The sequence below is a fragment of the Betta splendens genome, chromosome 19 (genome assembly GCF_900634795.4).
Source record: "Betta splendens chromosome 19, fBetSpl5.4, whole genome shotgun sequence".
Lineage (NCBI taxonomy): Eukaryota > Metazoa > Chordata > Actinopteri > Anabantiformes > Osphronemidae > Betta > Betta splendens.
Genome location: NC_040898.2, coordinates 9,038,585 through 9,057,145, shown reverse-complemented (window position 1 = coordinate 9,057,145; position 18,561 = coordinate 9,038,585). Strand labels below are relative to the sequence as shown.

General features: G+C 42.8%; 2 protein-coding genes across 7 annotated transcripts; one reads left to right on the top strand and one right to left on the bottom strand.

The window, feature by feature from the left end:
• Window positions 1-3,800: 3,800 nt before the first annotated feature.
• On the top strand, window positions 3,801-6,020 carry cfap119 (cilia and flagella associated protein 119). Of its 6 annotated transcripts, none has more exons than XM_041068635.2 (9): window positions 3,837-3,973; window positions 4,066-4,130; window positions 4,218-4,252; window positions 4,356-4,421; window positions 4,505-4,668; window positions 4,836-4,906; window positions 4,996-5,112; window positions 5,204-5,826; window positions 5,931-6,020. In XM_041068635.2, exons 2-8 carry the CDS (start codon window positions 4,113-4,115, stop codon window positions 5,297-5,299), a joined length of 567 nt encoding a protein of 188 aa, XP_040924569.1. In that variant the 5' UTR covers window positions 3,837-3,973; window positions 4,066-4,112; the 3' UTR covers window positions 5,300-5,826; window positions 5,931-6,020. The 6 variants fall into 6 exon arrangements, with proteins under 6 accessions (XP_040924570.1, XP_040924568.1, XP_040924569.1 ...); XM_055504640.1 differs by having other exon boundaries at window positions 3,958-3,973; window positions 4,199-4,252; XM_041068634.2 differs by lacking the exon at window positions 4,066-4,130 and having other exon boundaries at window positions 3,808-4,065.
• Window positions 6,021-6,320: 300 nt separating this feature from the next.
• phkg2 (phosphorylase kinase, gamma 2 (testis)) lies at window positions 6,321-10,442 on the bottom strand. The gene is made up of 10 exons (XM_055504639.1): window positions 10,244-10,442; window positions 8,950-9,061; window positions 8,691-8,866; window positions 8,544-8,598; window positions 8,387-8,452; window positions 7,965-8,128; window positions 7,771-7,861; window positions 7,494-7,647; window positions 7,153-7,278; window positions 6,321-7,056 (listed from the first exon to the last, which is right to left on the bottom strand). Exons 1-10 carry the CDS (start codon window positions 10,392-10,394, stop codon window positions 6,811-6,813), a joined length of 1,341 nt encoding a protein of 446 aa, XP_055360614.1. The 5' UTR covers window positions 10,395-10,442; the 3' UTR covers window positions 6,321-6,810.
• Between the last annotated feature and the right edge of the window lie 8,119 nt (window positions 10,443-18,561).

Here is an 18,561-nt window from a genome sequence, read left to right as displayed (position 1 = left end):
TTCTTCTAATTTTGTTTCTGTACATTACCACAGTGAATTTTAAATGAAACAACTCAGATGCCATTGAAGTGCAGACTCTCAGCTTTAATTCCATGGGTTGACCAAAAAGATTGCATAAAAATGTGAAAAACTAAAGCATTTATTAAACACAATCCCTTCATTTCATGGGCTCGTAAGTAATTGGACAATTGACTTCCATGCTATTGCATGGGCAGGTGTGGACAATTTCCTTGTTATGTCATTATGAGTGAAGCAGATAAAAGGCCTGGAGTTGATTAGAGGACTCGTGTTTGCATTTTGAAGATTTTGCTGTGAACAGACAACATGCGGTCAAAGGAGCTCTCCATGCAGGTGAAACGAGCCATCATTAAGCTGAGAAAACAGAAAAAAACCATGCGAGAAATTGCTACAGTATTAGGAGTGGCAAAATCAACAGTGTGGTACATCTTGAGAAAGAAAGAAAGCACTGGTGAACTTAGCAACGCAAAAAGACCTGGACGTCCACGGAAGACAACAGTGGTGGATGATCGCAGAATCATTTCCATGGTGAAGAGGAACCCATTCACAACAGCCAACCAAGTGAACAACACTCTCCAGGAGGTAGGCGTATCAATATCCAAGTCAACCATAAAGAGAAGACTGCATGAAAGTAGATACAGAGGGTACACTGCAAGGTGCAAGCCACTCATAAGCCTCAAGAATAGAAAGGCCAGATTGGACTTTGCTAGAAAGCATCTAAAAAAGCCAGCACAGTTCTGGAAAAACATTCTTTGGACAGATGAAACCAAAATCAACCTCTACCAGAATGATGGCAAGAGAAAAGTATGGAGAAGGCGTGGAGAAGCTCATGATCCAAAGCACACTACATCATCAGTAAAACACTGTGGAGGCAGTGTGATGGCCTGGGCGTGCATGGCTGCTAGTGGCACTGGGACACTAGTGTTTATTGATGACGTGACACAGGACAGAAGCAGCCGAATGAATTCTGAGGTGTTCAGAGACATACTGTCTGCGCAGATCCAGGTGAATGCAGTCAAACTGATTGGGCGGCGTTTCATAATACAGATGGACAACGACCCAAAACATACAGCCAAAGCAACTCAGGAGTTTATTAAAGCAAAGAAGTGGAATATGCTTGAATGGCCAAGTCAGTCACCTGATCTTAACCCAATTGAGCATGCATTTCACTTGTTGAAGACTAAACTGCAGACAGAAAGGCCCACAAACAAACAGCAACTGAAAGCCGCTGCAGTAAAGGCCTGGCAGAGCATTCAGAAGGAGAAAACCCAGCATCTCGTGATGTCCATGAGTTCAAGACTTCAGGCTGTCATTGCCAACAAAGGGTTTTCAACCAAATATTAGTAATGACCATTTTATTTTCAGTTATTTCATTTGTCCAATTACTTACGAGCCCATGAAATGAAGGGATTGTGTTTAATAAATGCTTTAGTTTTTCACAGTTTTATGCAATCTTTTTGTTCAACCCATGGAATTAAAGCTGAAAGTCTGCACTTCAATGGCATCTGAGTTGTTTCATTTAAAAATCACTGTGGTAATGTACAGAAACAAAATTAGAAGAATTGTGTCTCTGTCCAAATATTTATGGTCCTGACTGTATATATATATATATATATATGCATGTATGCATATCATTTTTATTCTATCATATGAACAAAGTACAGTTTTTTGTTTGTCCCTGTGGTAAAAAGAAATGTTCTTTGCTTATTAATAAAGAAGTGACTGGTTCAAACCCACATTACTGTAAATGTGTGATTGCACCTTTGTGTTTTGAGTGCATTATATAAACATTTTACAGAAGTGGTTTCTATGTCCTGCCTCTGATGTAAAGGAAGTGTTCCCTGCCCCTGTATTATGAAAGGTCATTGGTTCAAACCCGACAACAAGCAAATTACTGCAGGAAGGACCCTCACCCACCCCACCTTTCCCAAGAAAGGAGAAACAAGCATCACATTGTCTGCGCTGAAGACAAGTTCAGTTAGTTTCACTAGTTTTAAAAGGCTGTGGAAGGAGGCAGTGCTGCCTCGAAAGAGCTGGAGTCTCTATGGAAAAACAACTTTAAACTAGGACTAGCTGTGTCCTAGTTGTCAATTGCCTCCAAATACAACTTCAAATACATTCTCCACTGACCAGGGCAGTGGCTAAGAGAGTTAAGAAGCTGCTGACAGAAAGCCAGGTTGTTGGTTCAAGTCCTGAGTACATTTAGATAATTTTAAGTCCTTGTTGACAGTAAATACAACCTCAAAGATGTCAAACCCTGACTAGAGTTGTGGCTCAGAGCTAAGAGGCCCCTCTAGGGATGTGAGGTTGTTGGTTATACATATTTTTAAGGCATTTTTGTCAAGCAAAAAGTAAATACAACCTCAAACATGTGGCAAATTGGCCTCAGCAGTGGTACAGAGAGATAAGAGGCTGCTATTGGGCTGTCAGGTTGTGGGTTCAAATCTTGCATGATTATGTTAACTTTTGGATGCTGCTCTCAAAGTGTAGCTTTAAAAGCGCGCTGAACGCTGCTCCAAGTGTGAAGGGTTCCTCAGTGGTGCACTGGGTAAGACGATGAGCGTAAGTCGCAAGGTGTGCAGACCTCATGATCAAATCCTGGGCACTGCCGGTTCCTGGACCACACAAAAGTCCTGAAGGGACTCCAGGGGGGGCCGTGTCCTCCCTGCGTTTCCAGAGAGGTGGAAAAAAGGCCTTATGAAACTGAGAAGGAAGAGCTGCTTAACCTTTTAATGGAATGAAAATTTAAAACAGTTCTAGAAATGAATAGACCTAATTGTTAATAAAGCTTGATGAATACTTGTTTATTCTAATAAACATATGCAGAACAAAGTCAGCAACCACACCTGACTATTGAGATTCTAGTTTGCAGTGTCACCATTACTCCGGTCATGTTCAAGTCAACATCCACATCGTATGTTTGTTCAAGGAAGAACTGTTAAACCTTTAGTTTTAAAAAAAGGAACAACTAGAGAGAAATGAACCACAGCATCAAATGGAAGATAAAGGTTACCTTGTAACCATTGCTGCAGAATCTGAAAGGTTTTTTTTAAATTTTATTATAACACACAAACAATAAAAATATCTCATTTAGAAAAACAATATTTCAGGTCGACAAAGCAAGGATTCCTTTGGATAACTCATTTATAGCTTCTCTCTACTTCTTTTGTTGGCAGTTGGTTATGTGAAGCACAATGCATTATAACATGACTGGAGAAAAGGTATAAACATGAGTCATCACATTTTACTAATAACATATTATATATACATATACGTCTCTACCAGCTTCTATTTGTCTCTGTCCTTTCTCTAAACTGAGGAAAGGTGTTCCCCTTACTGGTGTCTTTCATCCTGAAAAACAAAAAACACCAAGGGTTTGCTGTGGGCTTGAAGTCCTGCCTATCATGCTAAGCCTAAAATAGTTCCCAAACACTCCCATGTCAAACAGCCCCATACTGATGCAGCTCTGCAGCATAGTACATACTAATCAACCTGATAATTTTGGTTATTTCACAGCTTGACGTCATTTAAAACGTCCACTCGCTCACTGCTACTGTTATTTTCCCGGCTAAAGTGACACATCCGGTTTTGGTCACGCTACTTACGATCATAACGTAGCTAGAGCCAATAGAAGCGAAGGAAATCAGGGGTCACGTGCTGAAGGATGAACCAATAAGAGAGAAGCAATTGTCTTTCGTCGTTACAATGTTTTGTCACTATCTCCTAAATCAATAAAGATTTAAAAAAATAAAAGTGTGTGAAATCTGATCCGTCGCCCCTTTCCGTTTAACAGAGCCAGTTATACTCGCTGAACTGTGGGGCAGACGGAAAACTCTGGGTCTTACGTAATAAAAGTCTGGCACGTTTGTGTGTGTGTGTGTGTGGGGGGGGGGGGGGGCATTGTTGCTAAGATACTGCAAGTTACTCAAACAGGAAATGATCCAGCGTCACTGCAGTCTGTTTTTGATTTGTATATTTCTCATCCAGATATTTTCACATAGCAACAAAGATTATATAACACTGAGCAGAGGCACTTCTTTTTTTCAGGTTTGTTCCTCAGCAGTTTGATCATATTGTGAAATACTTGTTCAAAGATGGATATGAGAATAAAGGTAGGCTTTGCAATTACTTAGTGTGGATACATTAAGCATTGCTTTGTACTGCATTTCATTGAAAGCAGGAACTGTTTTGCTGTCTAGGCACCTGAGATGCACAAAGCCAGAGTGATGCTGTGGTGAGAGCTGTCTCTCCAGTTCACACTTTCTTTATTGCTGACTTTTAACACCTTTGTATATCTAACAGATCTCTGTCTCCATCTGTTTCCTGGGTGTCTGTAGGGCAGATGTCAGCTACTGTGACATGGAAGTGATTGACAACATACAGTCCATCCCTGAACTTAAAAGGTTTCTCCGAGTGCATAATTACACAGTTCCACATGATCTCCCTCTCACTGCAGGGACTTCACTTTTCTGCCCTTCTGTGACAGTACTCTCTGCAGCGTCTTGGACGTTGACCACCCTGAACCCAGAAGGGGAGTTCTGCTGGAGGTCTATGTCCAGATGGTGCTTTTTAGTAGAGTGCACAAGTTTAAAAAGGAGCAGACCTCAGCTCTACTGTCCATCATTAAGTCTATTCATGAGATCAACATAGGTACGTGAATCAGAGTGTCACTGCCATGTTGTTGAATGAGATAAAAATTACTGTGTAGCCTTTATATAATATACGATAATTGAGATACTAAGACAAAAGGCAGTATTTGTATAGTTTCTACTGGTTTTAATATCGTTTTGTAGAATTCAAACAACTTTTTTTTGCAGAGACACCACTGAACAATGCAGAACAGTGTTTGGCCCACTGCAAAGAGGTTCTGCTCTGTCACTCAGTCAGGGTGTGTCACCGCATCATTCAACTCTCTTATTCTTCTCACTTAAACACGTTTGATATTGTGTTTTAATGTCTTTGTACATTGCACTACAGCGGCCTCCCTTTAGCATCAACCTTTTTAGTTTTGAGGAGGCAAACTGTATTTTTAAGCACATCTACGACAGCTACATGCAGCACTTGAAACTTTACAAATACATTTTCACTCCTCAGGTATGTTGGACATTAGTTACTATAAACTATTTATGTCCAGCAGGCTGTTGAAAATGACCCTTTTTTGTTTTTTTTCTACTATTTTCAACAGGTAAAACTTGACCTGTACTTGACTTATTCAGAGATCATGGGGAAGGAGGAATCTTTTGTTTCAGGTAAAGATTACACAATAGTACGCACTGCTTAAAAATGTTAATGTTAATTTTAAACAGGTTGATTTGGGAGCAAAGTATTTAACACTCTTATGACTAACAAACTAGGTGGATTAGTACAAATTAACAAGTACCATTACTGGACTTACAAGTAAATGATTGAATGAAAAGACAAAAGTAAATGACAAGTCCTTACAAAACAAATCCAGAGTCCAGGTGATTTGTGCAGAAAGTGAGAAAAAGGAAGTGGTGAAGATTAGGCAGAGGTGAGTACCTGAAAGAGACATCAAAACAAACAGCGCCTCCGCAGGAAGAAGGGCTGAACTTTCACAAGACCCCTGTAAAGATAATCCTCAAATTCAAGAATGTTTATCACTTTAACAAGGGTTTGAAACAATTAGTGGTAAATAGCTTCAAGTGCCTCAAGCAATCTTCATAATGTCATTCTTGTGCTTGCATGTTGAAACTGCTATGGAAGAAGGCACACAAGAGGTGCCAAAGAACGAGGAATCCGCTGAAACACAGGAAACATTCATCACGGAGCAAGAGGAAACTGCATTTGGTGGGCTCACAAATCATAGGAGGACTCTGTGAAACTGTGCACAACCGTTTATAGTCAAAATCAGCTCAGGCTGTTTTGTAAATGCTTTATTTACTTATTTTCAGATTCCACATCACAACTGAAGACACAGACAGAAAAAGAAGCTGAAGAGCCGATGGTGCTTGTGTCTGAACAACTAGATCTAGAATCTTCACAGACCAAAAAAATAGCGGGCTAAAATGTTAACTGACCTGTTGACTCAAAATAAAAAAAGATAATTCACACTTAAACACAATTTTTAATAAGCTGTAATAACAGTTCATCCTATACAGTACTTTGTTCATCTGCATTAGTAGAATTACTGTACATTTCTCAGAGAGGCACTTTTAGGAAAAGTGCTACTTAACAGACCGACTAGAGAACTACTGTAGATGCTATTTAAGAAGGAAATACAGTCACAAATGGTCTCCACAGTTAGTATCAGCTGGTTTCCTATTACGGAATGTCTGCATACATTGTGAGTAAATGACTTTTAAACAAAAACACTGTATTTGTCTTACTCTTCAGTGTCAAATTTATACAGTCTTCTGGTTTACATCCAGAACAGCAAAATATCTATAATCTTTTTTAATTTAAGTTTAAATATTATAATTATTTATTTAGTAACTAAACCAGTGCTTAAAAATGCATCCTCTCACTCATAAAATTCAAAATATACACTGCTATGTGACAAAATGTATCAAATTATTGTGCAATGTGTGTTAAAATGGTACTGAAAACATGGACAAGGTTTTACACAACTTGGATCAGAAAACAGATAAGTATTAAGCGCTGCATGTTTAGTAGCTTGCGGAAACATGGTGCGTACAAGGCATTCATACACTCGGTCCCTGAAGTCTTAAAATAAAATAACACACAGTTGCTCAACAGGATAGATACAGACGTAACCCATAGATAACTCATGCAAATGGTTACGTTGAGGTGTTTAAAAATGAGGTCGAGCCATTATGTTTCAAATTCCTCCAAGCCCAGCAGCATGAATTTAGCCGTGTTCTGGAAGAGGGCGGCTCGGTTCTGCTGCTCCCCCTTCTTAACCCAGTGGCTGTAGATACGGAAGGCGCAGCCATCGATGAGTTTGCGGACGCCACGGATTGAGTACGGGTCTCTGGCCAGCACCTCCCGAGTCAACGGGCGAACTCTGCGATAACGGCTGTAGATTCTGATACAGGCCAGCACACTGACGATCAACACCTGAGGAGGAAAGAAAGTAAAGCTTACTTTCCAGCTTACCTGTTGTTAATCATGTATAATATATATGTACATATTTCCTACTCTTAGTGTACCCACCCTAAATGTCTTTCTGGGACTGAAAAGCCGCACATCCTCCTTCTGGTACTGTCTGAAGAAGGGATGTGCTAAGGCTTGTTCAGCAGTGAGACGGACAAATGGGTCCACCACCAACAACCTAGATATCTGAGCGGGATAAGTACAATATAAAGATGAGAAGTGCAAATACAGTATGAACTAGTGTGATGGTCTAATTGTTAACCTTTAAAATAATGAAATAGATTAAACTGGTTCCTTGTGTGGAAACTTTACTTCAAAATGAGGTTAAAGCATAATATTGTAAACACATGGATCATGTATTTTTAGTTTAAAGGGTTCAATATGAAATAAAATCAGCTCACCAAATCTTTCACAGTATCAGACCTGTCGTCCCACTCCGGAGAGCTGAACTGGTAGCGACCCTCCATGATCATCCTCAGCATCAGCATTTGTTTGCGATGCCAGAACGGTGGCGAGCCAGCCAGTAAGGTGAAAAGGATCACTCCACATGCCCAGCTTACCATCAGAAACATTAAAACAAGAAACGCAAAAGGAGTGAGTGAGGATAAAAAAGATACAGTGAGGACAGAAGCAAACATCATGCTTTGTAAATATATACTGAGGTAATAGAACACCTACAGATCGACCTCCTGGCCATAGCCTGGGTGAAGTTCATCCATGGAACATTTCAGAATTTCAGGAGCCAAATAACCAGGTGTCCCACAAAGTTCTAATTAGGACCAAAAGCAAAAAAATATTGTTAAGCCGAAAATTTTTTCTACAATTTGCTTTTTAGTATGGATCCTCTGGCTGAAATCTTCATACAACAGTACCTCTAAGTTTCTCTCCAGGCTTCAGCTGCACTGAAAAACCAAAGTCAGACAGTTTAATGTGTCCCTCGTCATCCAGGAGAATATTCTCAGGTTTTAGATCCCGATGGACAATGTTGAGGGAGTGGAGGTACTGCACGGCTTCCAGCAGGGCTCGCATTATACTCCTGTGGAGAAAGGAAAATTTGAGGACAACTTGGAGTCTGACTGAGTCGGAAAAAACATTGTTCTATCTTCAGTGTTTTCACATAAAAAAAGCTACTGAGCTTAATAACATCCATTTTATATGGCAATCATTTACCAGAAGCCTTAAAGGCAATAAAGGCCACTTATTAAATTCATTGTGAAGATGAAAACATACGTACACACAGATACACGTCAACATTTGAATATATATTATGAATTGAATTTTCATTATAGATCACCTAGTTTCCTTTTCACTCAGAGTAACTTTCTCTGTGAGGTAGTCAAACAGCTCTCCTCTCCTCATACTGAAAAGAAAAATGGGAGAAATAATGAATCATATAGTAATGAATTAATTTACTTCAATTGGGGAACTGGAAAATATTAAGTTATACTCACAGGTCAAACACCAAAAATATGAAGGTGGTGGACTCATATGAGTCAATGAGAGTGACTAAACACAGACACACAAAATAATTAACACCATACTGGACATTCAAGTGTAAAAATGGTCGTATGGCCCAAAAGAAGAAAATTCCAACATACTAATTGATGGGTGTCCTTTCACTAAGTTGAGGATGTGGATCTCCTTCAGCGTGGAGGCTTTCACTTCCTCCAGCTGTTGGACAGTCATCTTCTCTGCGGTGATCTCAATGATCTTTACGGCCAACTCCTGACCGGTGTGTCTGTGCATACACCTGCGCACCACACTGCTCACACCCCTGACATTCAAATTGAACAGTATACATTATTATTTTCACCGTCTGAATGGAAAACAGTATGTTCTGTTTTTTGTTCAACTCACCTGCCAATAACCTCTTTGGGGTCATATTTCTGATAAAACTCCTTTGCACCAACCCAATCTGGTAATTCATCTCCAACAACAATATCTTTGGTCATGTTGACGGCATATGATTCTGTATTAAAAAAAAGTCTGTTGGTTATCTCTCAATGTACATGACAACATTTAACAGGAACCAGTAAGCTAGCTCCTGATAAGGGCGTGTTGGACTGTGTTTAGTTTTGCCTAATTAAGCTTTGATTATGTTGTATTTTTGTATTTTGGTATACAGTTATGTTTTTTCTCTGTTGTCATTCTTCAATATGCCCTTGATCCATGTAGCTAGCTATCACTTTGGCCTTGGTGCAGAGGCAGGTTCACTGACCGTACTGGATGCTATCGCTACTCACCTTCCTAATCAAACGGCAAAAAAGGAGTGACAGCCCGCGAAGGACACTATAGAGGTCCGATGTTAAGCCGAGGACTCGGTTGTGAGGTCATAGTTGTGTGCGAAGTGGTCGGGACGATGCAATGAGTTATTTATCAAAAATGTCACAACACTTTGCTAGCACCTAGTTCCCCTGATGTTTACATTCTGGTCACAGGGCCGCTTGTGGTGACTACACAGAGTGGCGGTACCGCCACCTACCGGTCGGAGTGTGTAATGTTTGATATGACTATATACTCGTAATTTATTATTTATAAATATATATATTAAAAGGTGACAAAAATACAGAATGTCTTAAGTTAGATACATGACATTATAATAACATATAATGCTAGTTAATAGTTATTTTAAAAATATATCTTGGTCGGAAGTACACAGTCGTTATTTCCTGTAGCTTCTCTGGATGCTTTGAGTTGCATATTCAATCGATCCTTTTCAAGGTTTGTGATGTTAATATTTATTTCAAAGCTGTATGCAGATCTACGCAGATAGGGCGTCCTCGCTGGTGCCTTACTTCTATAGTGAAGTGTGAACCAAAAATCCCGACCACTAGTCATAAAAATATACCGGAAGAGAGCGGCGTTTAGCTAATCAGGAGTCGGAAAATTGCGTTAGCGTTAGCATAGCTAGCGTTAGCAAGCATGCTAGTGTTCCTAATCTTAGTAGAATTTGGTAAATACGCTTAGATATTGTTGGTACCTTTTTAGGCCACTGCTTTCGCAATATCGGTCATAACAATCTAGTAGTATTTTATCTAAGATCTTCAGAAGAATAGTCTCAGGCTGTTAAAATGAAAGGTCCTGCGCTTGTAATGTAATGCTAATAACTGTCATCAAATGAATGAGCCCTCCGTCTGCACACTTCAGTTACCCTGAATTACTCCCATGCATTCGTGATTTCTTGCAGGAGAAGGAAAGATGTCAGGTGCTGGGGGAGGAAAGCGTCCCTCTGGGGGGGACAGCCCCCCAGGACCACCTGAGAAAAAAAGCAAAAAGGAGGAGAAGACCACCACCACCCTCATTGAGCCAATACGTATAGCTGGTGTGTCTTCTACGGTCAGTGGCTCGGCGATCATGTCTACACGCAACCACTTCTAGTTGATCCACGGCTTCATTCACCAAAATAACAACATTGATTTCCTTTTGCTTCATGGTGTGTGTATTTGTTTGTGCAGGAGGAAATGGACATGAAGGTGCTCCAGTTCAAGAACAAGAAGCTGTGTGAGCGCTTGGAGCAGAGGCAGGCGATGGAGGATGAGTTACGAGAGAAAATTGAAAAGCTGGAGAAGAGACAAGCAACTGATGACACCACCCTACTAATTGTTAATCGCTACTGGTCACAGGTACTTCATGCAATGATTGGTGATTTGTCAACAAATACAAAAAATCGAAAACAAGAGGATTGACCTATCTTTTAACTCTGTGTATTTTTCAGTTGGAAGAGAATGTGTCTGTTCTTCGCAAACGTATTGAACCAGAAAGCCCTGTGGCATGTACCTCGGCTCCACCCTCAGCTCCTCTCCAAGACCCCATGCCAATGGAGGAAGACGGTGTCCGTCTGGCTTCACCAACATCTGCTGTGCCTCAACCTCCACTCCCAGAAGCTCAAAGTGAAGGAGAGCAGACTGACCAGCAGCAGATGGAGGTGCAACAGGAAGAGTGTCAGGACGAACAGCAGCAGCAGCAGCAGCAGCAACAGCAGCCTCCTCCTCCTCCTGCTGGGTCAGACGAGTTGATGACACCAATCGAGCCGACAAAGGACACAACAACAGGTAAAATAGCTTCTTGTTATATATTCAGTACTAGCTGAACTAATTTATTTTACTGAGGTCATGACTAGATTGAGTTTTTCTAGACAACCCCCTTTTCCTAATTTACGCAGATTCATCTCCGCCCCCTCCTCCTCTAAGTGAAAATGCAAAGGGATTCCTTGCTACACTGGAGCACAGTAGTGAAGAAGAGCTCACCCTGCACCTCCAGGACCGTATGCAGTTTAGCAAAGAAGCCATCGCTTGCTTGGTCTGTGTTTTTGACAGACTGCACAGCTGCATTGATGACATGTGCAAGCAGATCCAGGCTGCTGGTAAATATGTTTGTTTGTTTTATAAATTCTGAGCCATACATGCAAATACAATTCTGTTAATTTTCTGGGTTTTACAATTAACTAATAATTTAACTTATAAGTATAATAACAATGTCTATTGGCAGCTTATGAGAATGATAGCCAGTCGGAAATTGTGAATATGAACCACAATCTGCTGGATGAGAACAGTCGACTGCGAGACTTGGCCACGCTCCTGCAGGGCAGACACCACAAAATGTCCATGGAGGTATGATACCTGCAGTGCTGGTTGTGGGTGTTGACTGACTGTGTTTTAATATAACATAGAAAACGTAACAAAGTTGCTGTTTTAACATCTCACCCTCCTGCAGTACAATGAGTTGGTAGACAAAGTTACCAGCTCGGAGACCAAGGTATCTGAGATGGAGACGACGGTAGAGGACCTGCAGTGGGACATTGAGAAACTGCGTAACAGGGAACAAAAGCTCAACAAGCACCTAGCAGAAGCCATGGAACAGGTGTGATACCGCATGCCATCAATGTCTGAGCCTCTGTCTGTGATGTGTGGGATGTTGATACTGTCGTATGTAGCTGCAGTATACGTTCTACTTGTTTTTATAACCTGTTATATGTTCTGCAGCTGAAGTCTGGATACAGCAGCACCGGCAGCTCAGGTGGACTACCAGGAGGGCAGATTACACTGAACATTCAGAAGGTGATCATTTCTTGGACAAATACCTTTGCAATCTCTCTTGCATGAACTTTGTTTCTTCGAATGTCACCATATGTGCCATGCATCTTTGGTGAAGCAAACTTACTTTGTTTTTAGTTTGAGAGCCTCAATGCAGAGTTGGAGCACAACCAGGAGTTGGCAAATAGCCGCATGGCAGAGTTAGAGAAACTGCAGGTGGAGCTTCAGGAGGCTGTGAGGGAGAGTGAAAAGCTTAAGGTAAAGATGGTGCTTGGATTAACTTTAGACAAATCATTTTGTAAATGTAAGAATTATATAGTATGGCTAAAGGTAGTGGATTTAGATTTTCCTAACCTTTTCTGACCTCTGTATTCTTTTCAGATGGACTTGCGTGATATTCCAGAAGAGGTTGTGAAAGAGACTCTAGAGTACAAATGCCTGCAGTCTCAGTTTTCCCTGCTGTACAATGAGTCTCTTGGGGTCAAAACCCAGCTGGATGAAGCACGGGCCCTGTTGCTCACTGCGAAGAACGCCCACCTCCGACAGATTGAGCACATGGAGGTATGAGCATATTGTGTAATTGTGTAACGTTGCTCTGACTTAGAAAAACAAGGTTTATAAAACAGCTTACTAAGAGGTTAATTGCACCCACATTTGGTGTAGTCTCAGATTATAGCTTTACCTTCTTTTCAACTGTTCAGAGCGATGAGCTGTCGCTTCAGAAGAAGCTCCGGACTGAGGTCATCCAGCTGGAGGATACCCTCGCTCAGGTGCGCAAAGAGTATGAGATGCTCCGCATCGAGTTTGAGCAGAACCTGGCAGCCAACGAGCAAGCAGGTACGTTTCTGAAGAAGGAAAATCACATAGTACACAGTGATGCTCAGATATTTGAAAAATGCAGTAGTTTTAATTGAGGAAATTATGAGAAAAGTAATGCATAAATTGTGTTATGATGATGTCATTGTCTGGTTTATCTTTCACTGCCTTAGCTGTTAAGTGGGTCAAACCACACACTGGGAGCAATGTGTGTATGTTGTGTGACTTTTGTCTTTTTTGTATGATGTCTCAGGACCAATCAACAGAGAGATGCGACACTTAATCAGCAGTCTTCAGAACCACAACCTGCAGTTGAAAGGTGATGTGCAGCGCTACAAGCGGAAGTTGCGGGAAACACAGATGGAGATCAATAAGGTAGTTGACGTGGGTTCAGCGACATTTGAACTATTGGTTACAGTTAAAACCACATTCAGATTGGAAAGCACTATGTGTTTCCTCTAAACGGAGGAGTCTCTTATCAGTATCAAGACAATAACAGTAATTCTTCATCAACAGTTGCGTTGTCAGAGTGGCGACACGGGAGTTCTGATTTTAGAGGAGACGAGTGACAGCAATGACGTCAAGAAGGAAGACGATGAAGACCAGGAAGAGGAGGAGGAGAGGAGGAAGGAGCTTGAGAGACAGCGGGCCCGGGAGCGAGAGAGGGAAAGGGAGGCGGAACGAGAGCGGGAGAGGGAGCGCGAGCGGGAGAGGCAGCGCAGCGACGAGCTGAAGAGGAAAGACTCAGACACATTGAAGATGCTCAGAGTAGAACTCAAGTGCGTCCCTTTTGTTTCATTCTCCTCCTGCTTGTAATTCAATCTGCAGTGGAGCAATGTTGGAAAGGAAGAGTGTGATCATTGATGTGATCACACTGATGCTGAGGTTTGTGTAACATTTTTGCCTTCCCTCACAGAAAAGCCCAGGAGTCCCAGAAAGAGATGAAGCTCCTGCTGGACATGTATAAGTCAGCTCCTAAGGAGCAAAGAGACAAAGTGCAGCTGATGGCAGCAGAGCGCAAATCTAAAGCTGAGGTTTGTATTTATGTTGCACATTTCCTTTTGTTCTGCATCACAGAGGTTGTTCTTAGCTACTGTCACGGTTTTAAAAATGTAGGTTACATAAGATTCCTGTCTCCTCTTTGAACCCAGGTGGATGAGTTGCGGACGAGAGTGCGGGAGCTGGAGGAGAGGGAGAGGAAGGAAAGCAAGAAGCTGGCCGATGAAGACGCTCTGAGGAAGATCAGGGTTGCAGAAGAAACCATTGAGCATCTGCAGAAGAAGCTTGCCGCCACTAAGCAGGTGCTGTGGTTTTAAATATGGATAAGAACAGCGGTGAGGTTAAAGTTGTCAAGCTGAGGTCACGTAAAGGTCCTTGAGCTGAGAGTTGGATGATGCAGCACTGAGCTACTCAGGCATGACTCTTCTCCTTTAGTTCTAACGCAAGACCATCATAAACACAAGCTGTTAAAGGCAGCCTATACATACATGCATGCACAGTTTTATTGCATAACACCAACACTTTAACATGCGTCACATTCAAACCTCTTAAAAAGAGTGGTCTAACCAACAGACACATACATCATTGGCCCTGTTTGGGGAATTTAAACCGGTCTAGTCATAATCCAGCTGGTTGTATAAGAATGAAAGTAGTGTAATGAGTGTCATATTTGACTAAGAGAGAGAGCGTTACCCAATCCTGGACCACTAAAGAGGAACTGGAACCAAACACTGGCTTGTTATTTAAATATGAGCGGCTGGCTGACTTTACACTCATGTTGACATTTATGGGGATAAAAGACATTGGTGGGCGTTTTGGGTGTGGGCGAGTCTGTAGAGAACCACGCGGAGTGGGATTGAGTGTGTAAACCACCCTCACTCACGTTGCTGGGCTTCACGTTGTCAGTGTTGAGAGTCTCTATTTAATTGCATGAGTAGATAAGAGACAGAACAAATTCACTTTGAATGCAAAACATAAAGCCATTATCTGTGGATGTCAATATTTGTTGTGAAATAATTTTAAACAAAATATATTTGTCATTATAATTTTAACCTAACCATTATAACTCATGGAGACGTTTTCTGACAGTTATTACTTTGCCCTCAAAATTTTAAGCATCTCCACTTTGATCTGTGATGTCATTAAAAATAACATTTCACATTCATTAGCAGGAAAAAATGCATTTACAGGAATAGAGGAAATTACGCCCAACGTAAAGCTCCACTGGCTGTTAAGTGATGTTTAGTGCGAGTTTGTGATGATAAGGAAGACAGCAGATGTTGTCATTTGATAGTCTAAAGCCCCTCATGCTTGGGAGGTCTTGCAGAACGCGACTAACAGAAGGTAAAGTACAGGCTGGACTCAGGATGATGTGTTCGGCTCCTCGCGTTCGCCTCTCGTCTGCTGCGCAGCCCAAGTTTACCAACTGCGCTGAGCTGGACTCGGCTGCCAGACTTTAACTCGCTGGAATAACACATTGCCAAAACAGGCCCATAAACAGGCTACTTGTGAGTTTGTGTGACTCTTGTTTATGGGCCCTAGCTGGCTTGTAAGTGGGCAGCATGAAGCAACATGAGCGGTAGCACAAAAAGCACCAGGTGTGCTCGGCCCTAAAGGTACAGAATCATAAACATCCACTGACTCACGTATGTAATATAGTGACGTCCTCCTTGAATGCTTTACGTTTGTGATACTACATATTTTATACATGTGTTTCGTTTTAAAACGCAGTGGAACACTGATCAACGTTTCTCTATGTACAGTGATGATTTGCTTATTTACTGTTCATTTAATGACTTAGGAAGAGAAGACGGTGGTAATTATGCTCTTGACTTTAAAACAATGAAACAAATGATTCTAATAGTTCACAGGCATTCAGATTTTAAACACATGCATCACTTAGATAATTTCAGTTGTCACTACCGTGTTTTTGTGGATTTGGTGCTGATGTCTCTGATTGTGATGAAATCCAGTCATTCTTGTCAGTTTTTTTTTTTTTTTTAAGAAGCAGCCACAACCGCATTGACCCCTGATACCTGTGCTTGTCTTTAGGAGGAGGAGGCCCTGCTGAGTGAGATGGACGTGACCGGCCAGGCCTTCGAGGACATGCAGGAGCAGAACAGCCGCCTGCTGCAGCAGTTGAGGGAGAAGGACGACGCCAATTTCAAGCTGATGAGCGAGCGGATCAAATCCAACCAGATCTACAAGCTGCTGAAAGAGGAGAAGGAGGAGCTGGCCGACCAGGTTCTCACATTCAAAACCCAGGCGAGTGGAACCTCTCGCACGGCGCCGGCGGCGTCCGCCGTGTCGGAGAGCTGTAACGTTACCGTCGCTGTGCTCCCACCAGGTCGACGCTCAGCTGCTGGTCGTGCAGAAGCTGGAGGAGAAGGAGGGCGTCCTCCAGGGCACGCTGGCCACGCTGGAGAAAGAGCTGGCCGTCCGCACGCAAGCGCTAGAACTGAACAAGAGGAAGGTGAGAACACGTCACATTAGCTCCCGGTCAAAGATGGAAAACCATCTGCACATTGGAATTTCAAAAATGAACCTATAGCAACTGTATCTCTGGAGCAGAAGTGCAAAAAAACAGGGCTGGGAATGTTTAGTCCACGCTTACTGTACCACCAACACATTGCAGCTCAGGAATTTCATCACTGTGTGTTTTTTTCTGTTTGTTTTATTGAGTGTGTCCGGTTCCTTTCCTGCTGCAGGCGGTGGAGGCTGCCCAGCTGGCAGAGGACCTGAAGGTGCAGCTGGAGCATACGCAAGCCAAGCTTAAGGAGATCCAGGTGTCAGTGGCTGAGAACCGCACGGCCCGCGAGAGGGAGAGCAGCAACCTAAAACGAGCCCAGGTACGTTGTTGAGAGCTATCGCCGACATCTTTTCCAGGGGGGAGGGGGCGGGAAGACAGCCCCGGGGGGTCTGTGCTGACCAGCTCTTCTCTCGGTGCCAATTAGGAGGATCTGTCGCGGCTCAGGCGGAAGCTGGAGAAACAGAAGAAGGTGGAGGTCTACTCCGACGCCGACGAGATCCTGCAGGAGGAGATCAACCAATACAAGGTGAGAGGGCGGCTCCAAAAAAGCCAAGGCAGAAAATATAAGTGCATGTTGTAATTGTGAGCCTGAGCCATAAGGTGAAGTCAGGCCTCTAAGTGTTATAGCCACTCTGTGCTGTGGGAGATGAAGAATCTTACTTGTTACACCCTCAAGCGTGAGCCGTGTGACCATACAATGAGTGGAGGCCCGTGAACAATGATTCATTTATACTTCTGCGTGTCCAGGCGAAGCTGCGCTGCCCCTGCTGCAACATGCGCGACAAGGAGACGGTGCTCACCAAGTGTTTCCACGTGTTCTGCTACGAATGCCTGAAGATGCGTTACGACACCCGGCAGAGGAAGTGCCCCAAGTGCAACTGTGCCTTCGGCGCCAACGACTTCCACCGCATCTACATCACCTAACCCCCGACGCGGAGCAGCGGCGAAAGGAGGCTGGGCGGAACCAAAGGACGTGGGGCGGATCGGATCGGATCAGAACAGATCAGAGAGCGCGCTGAGGAACGGAAGACGTGCTCTGAGGCAGGCGCTTTGGGGGGAAATGAAATGAGTGTGGCCCTGTGCTCATCTTTCTATGGGAAGACTTGTTTTACCGCATCATTGCCAGTTGGTGATTACTTTTGTGACCAAACATAGTGACACATCTAACCAAGACTGTTGTTCTGTAGTTAATAAACTCAGTTGTTTGCGCACACGGCGATGTTCTGACACGTTGCTCTGCACCATTTCCCTGTTTTAGCCCCAGTTTCCATGTTACGCATCTCGTCTTTTAACAAACTTTTACATACTTCGTTAGTGTTTTTAATGTATTGAAGGACTTGGAACTGCAGTGCTACGTGGTTGGAATTTGTGTTGTCCTGCTGGTTGTGCGAATGCAGTCAAGGCAGTGGAGTTTAAATTGAAATTTCTACATTAAAAGAAACCATCCGATTGCATGTGTGAAGCTAAATGTGTTTCTAATACATGAGGTCCGACGGGCCCCGTGGTCGGGCTTTTTGTTAGGCTATAGCATTAACGACGTCTGAGAAACATCAGCCAGAGTTTGGCTCTCAGTCAGCGCATACAGGAGTGTTTGGATCACCTTGGGCAAGGTCCTCTGTGTGTGTTCATCTCGTTGCCATGGTTCCCACTGGAGAGTTTGACACAACATCTGCAGCTTATAGTGCCTCATTACTGATGAAATCACTCCAGTGGAAAGTCAGCTCATATGGGTGTCCTTAGTGGGCTGTGCTGCTCCAGGTCCTCTTAGACTGCTTTCCTAAAGGTTAGCCGTGACGGCCGAGTACAAAAACATCTGTGTAACAACATGATTCAGACCTAATTGAGCCAGTGAGCCCCCCCCCCCCCCCCCCCTTTCCTCTGTTCTGATGATATGAGCTATTTACTGGGAGGCTGGTGAGCGTCTGTTTGACGTTAGTGCTTGTGGGAAAGGCAGTTCACACCATGTAACACACACACGCACAAGTTCCAGGCTGTGGCTGCGTCAAATAGTGAATATTAAAAAAAAAAAAAACTTTATCAGGCACTTGGGAGCAGTTAAGTAACAGTCGCCCCACAGGAATCGAGTTCAAC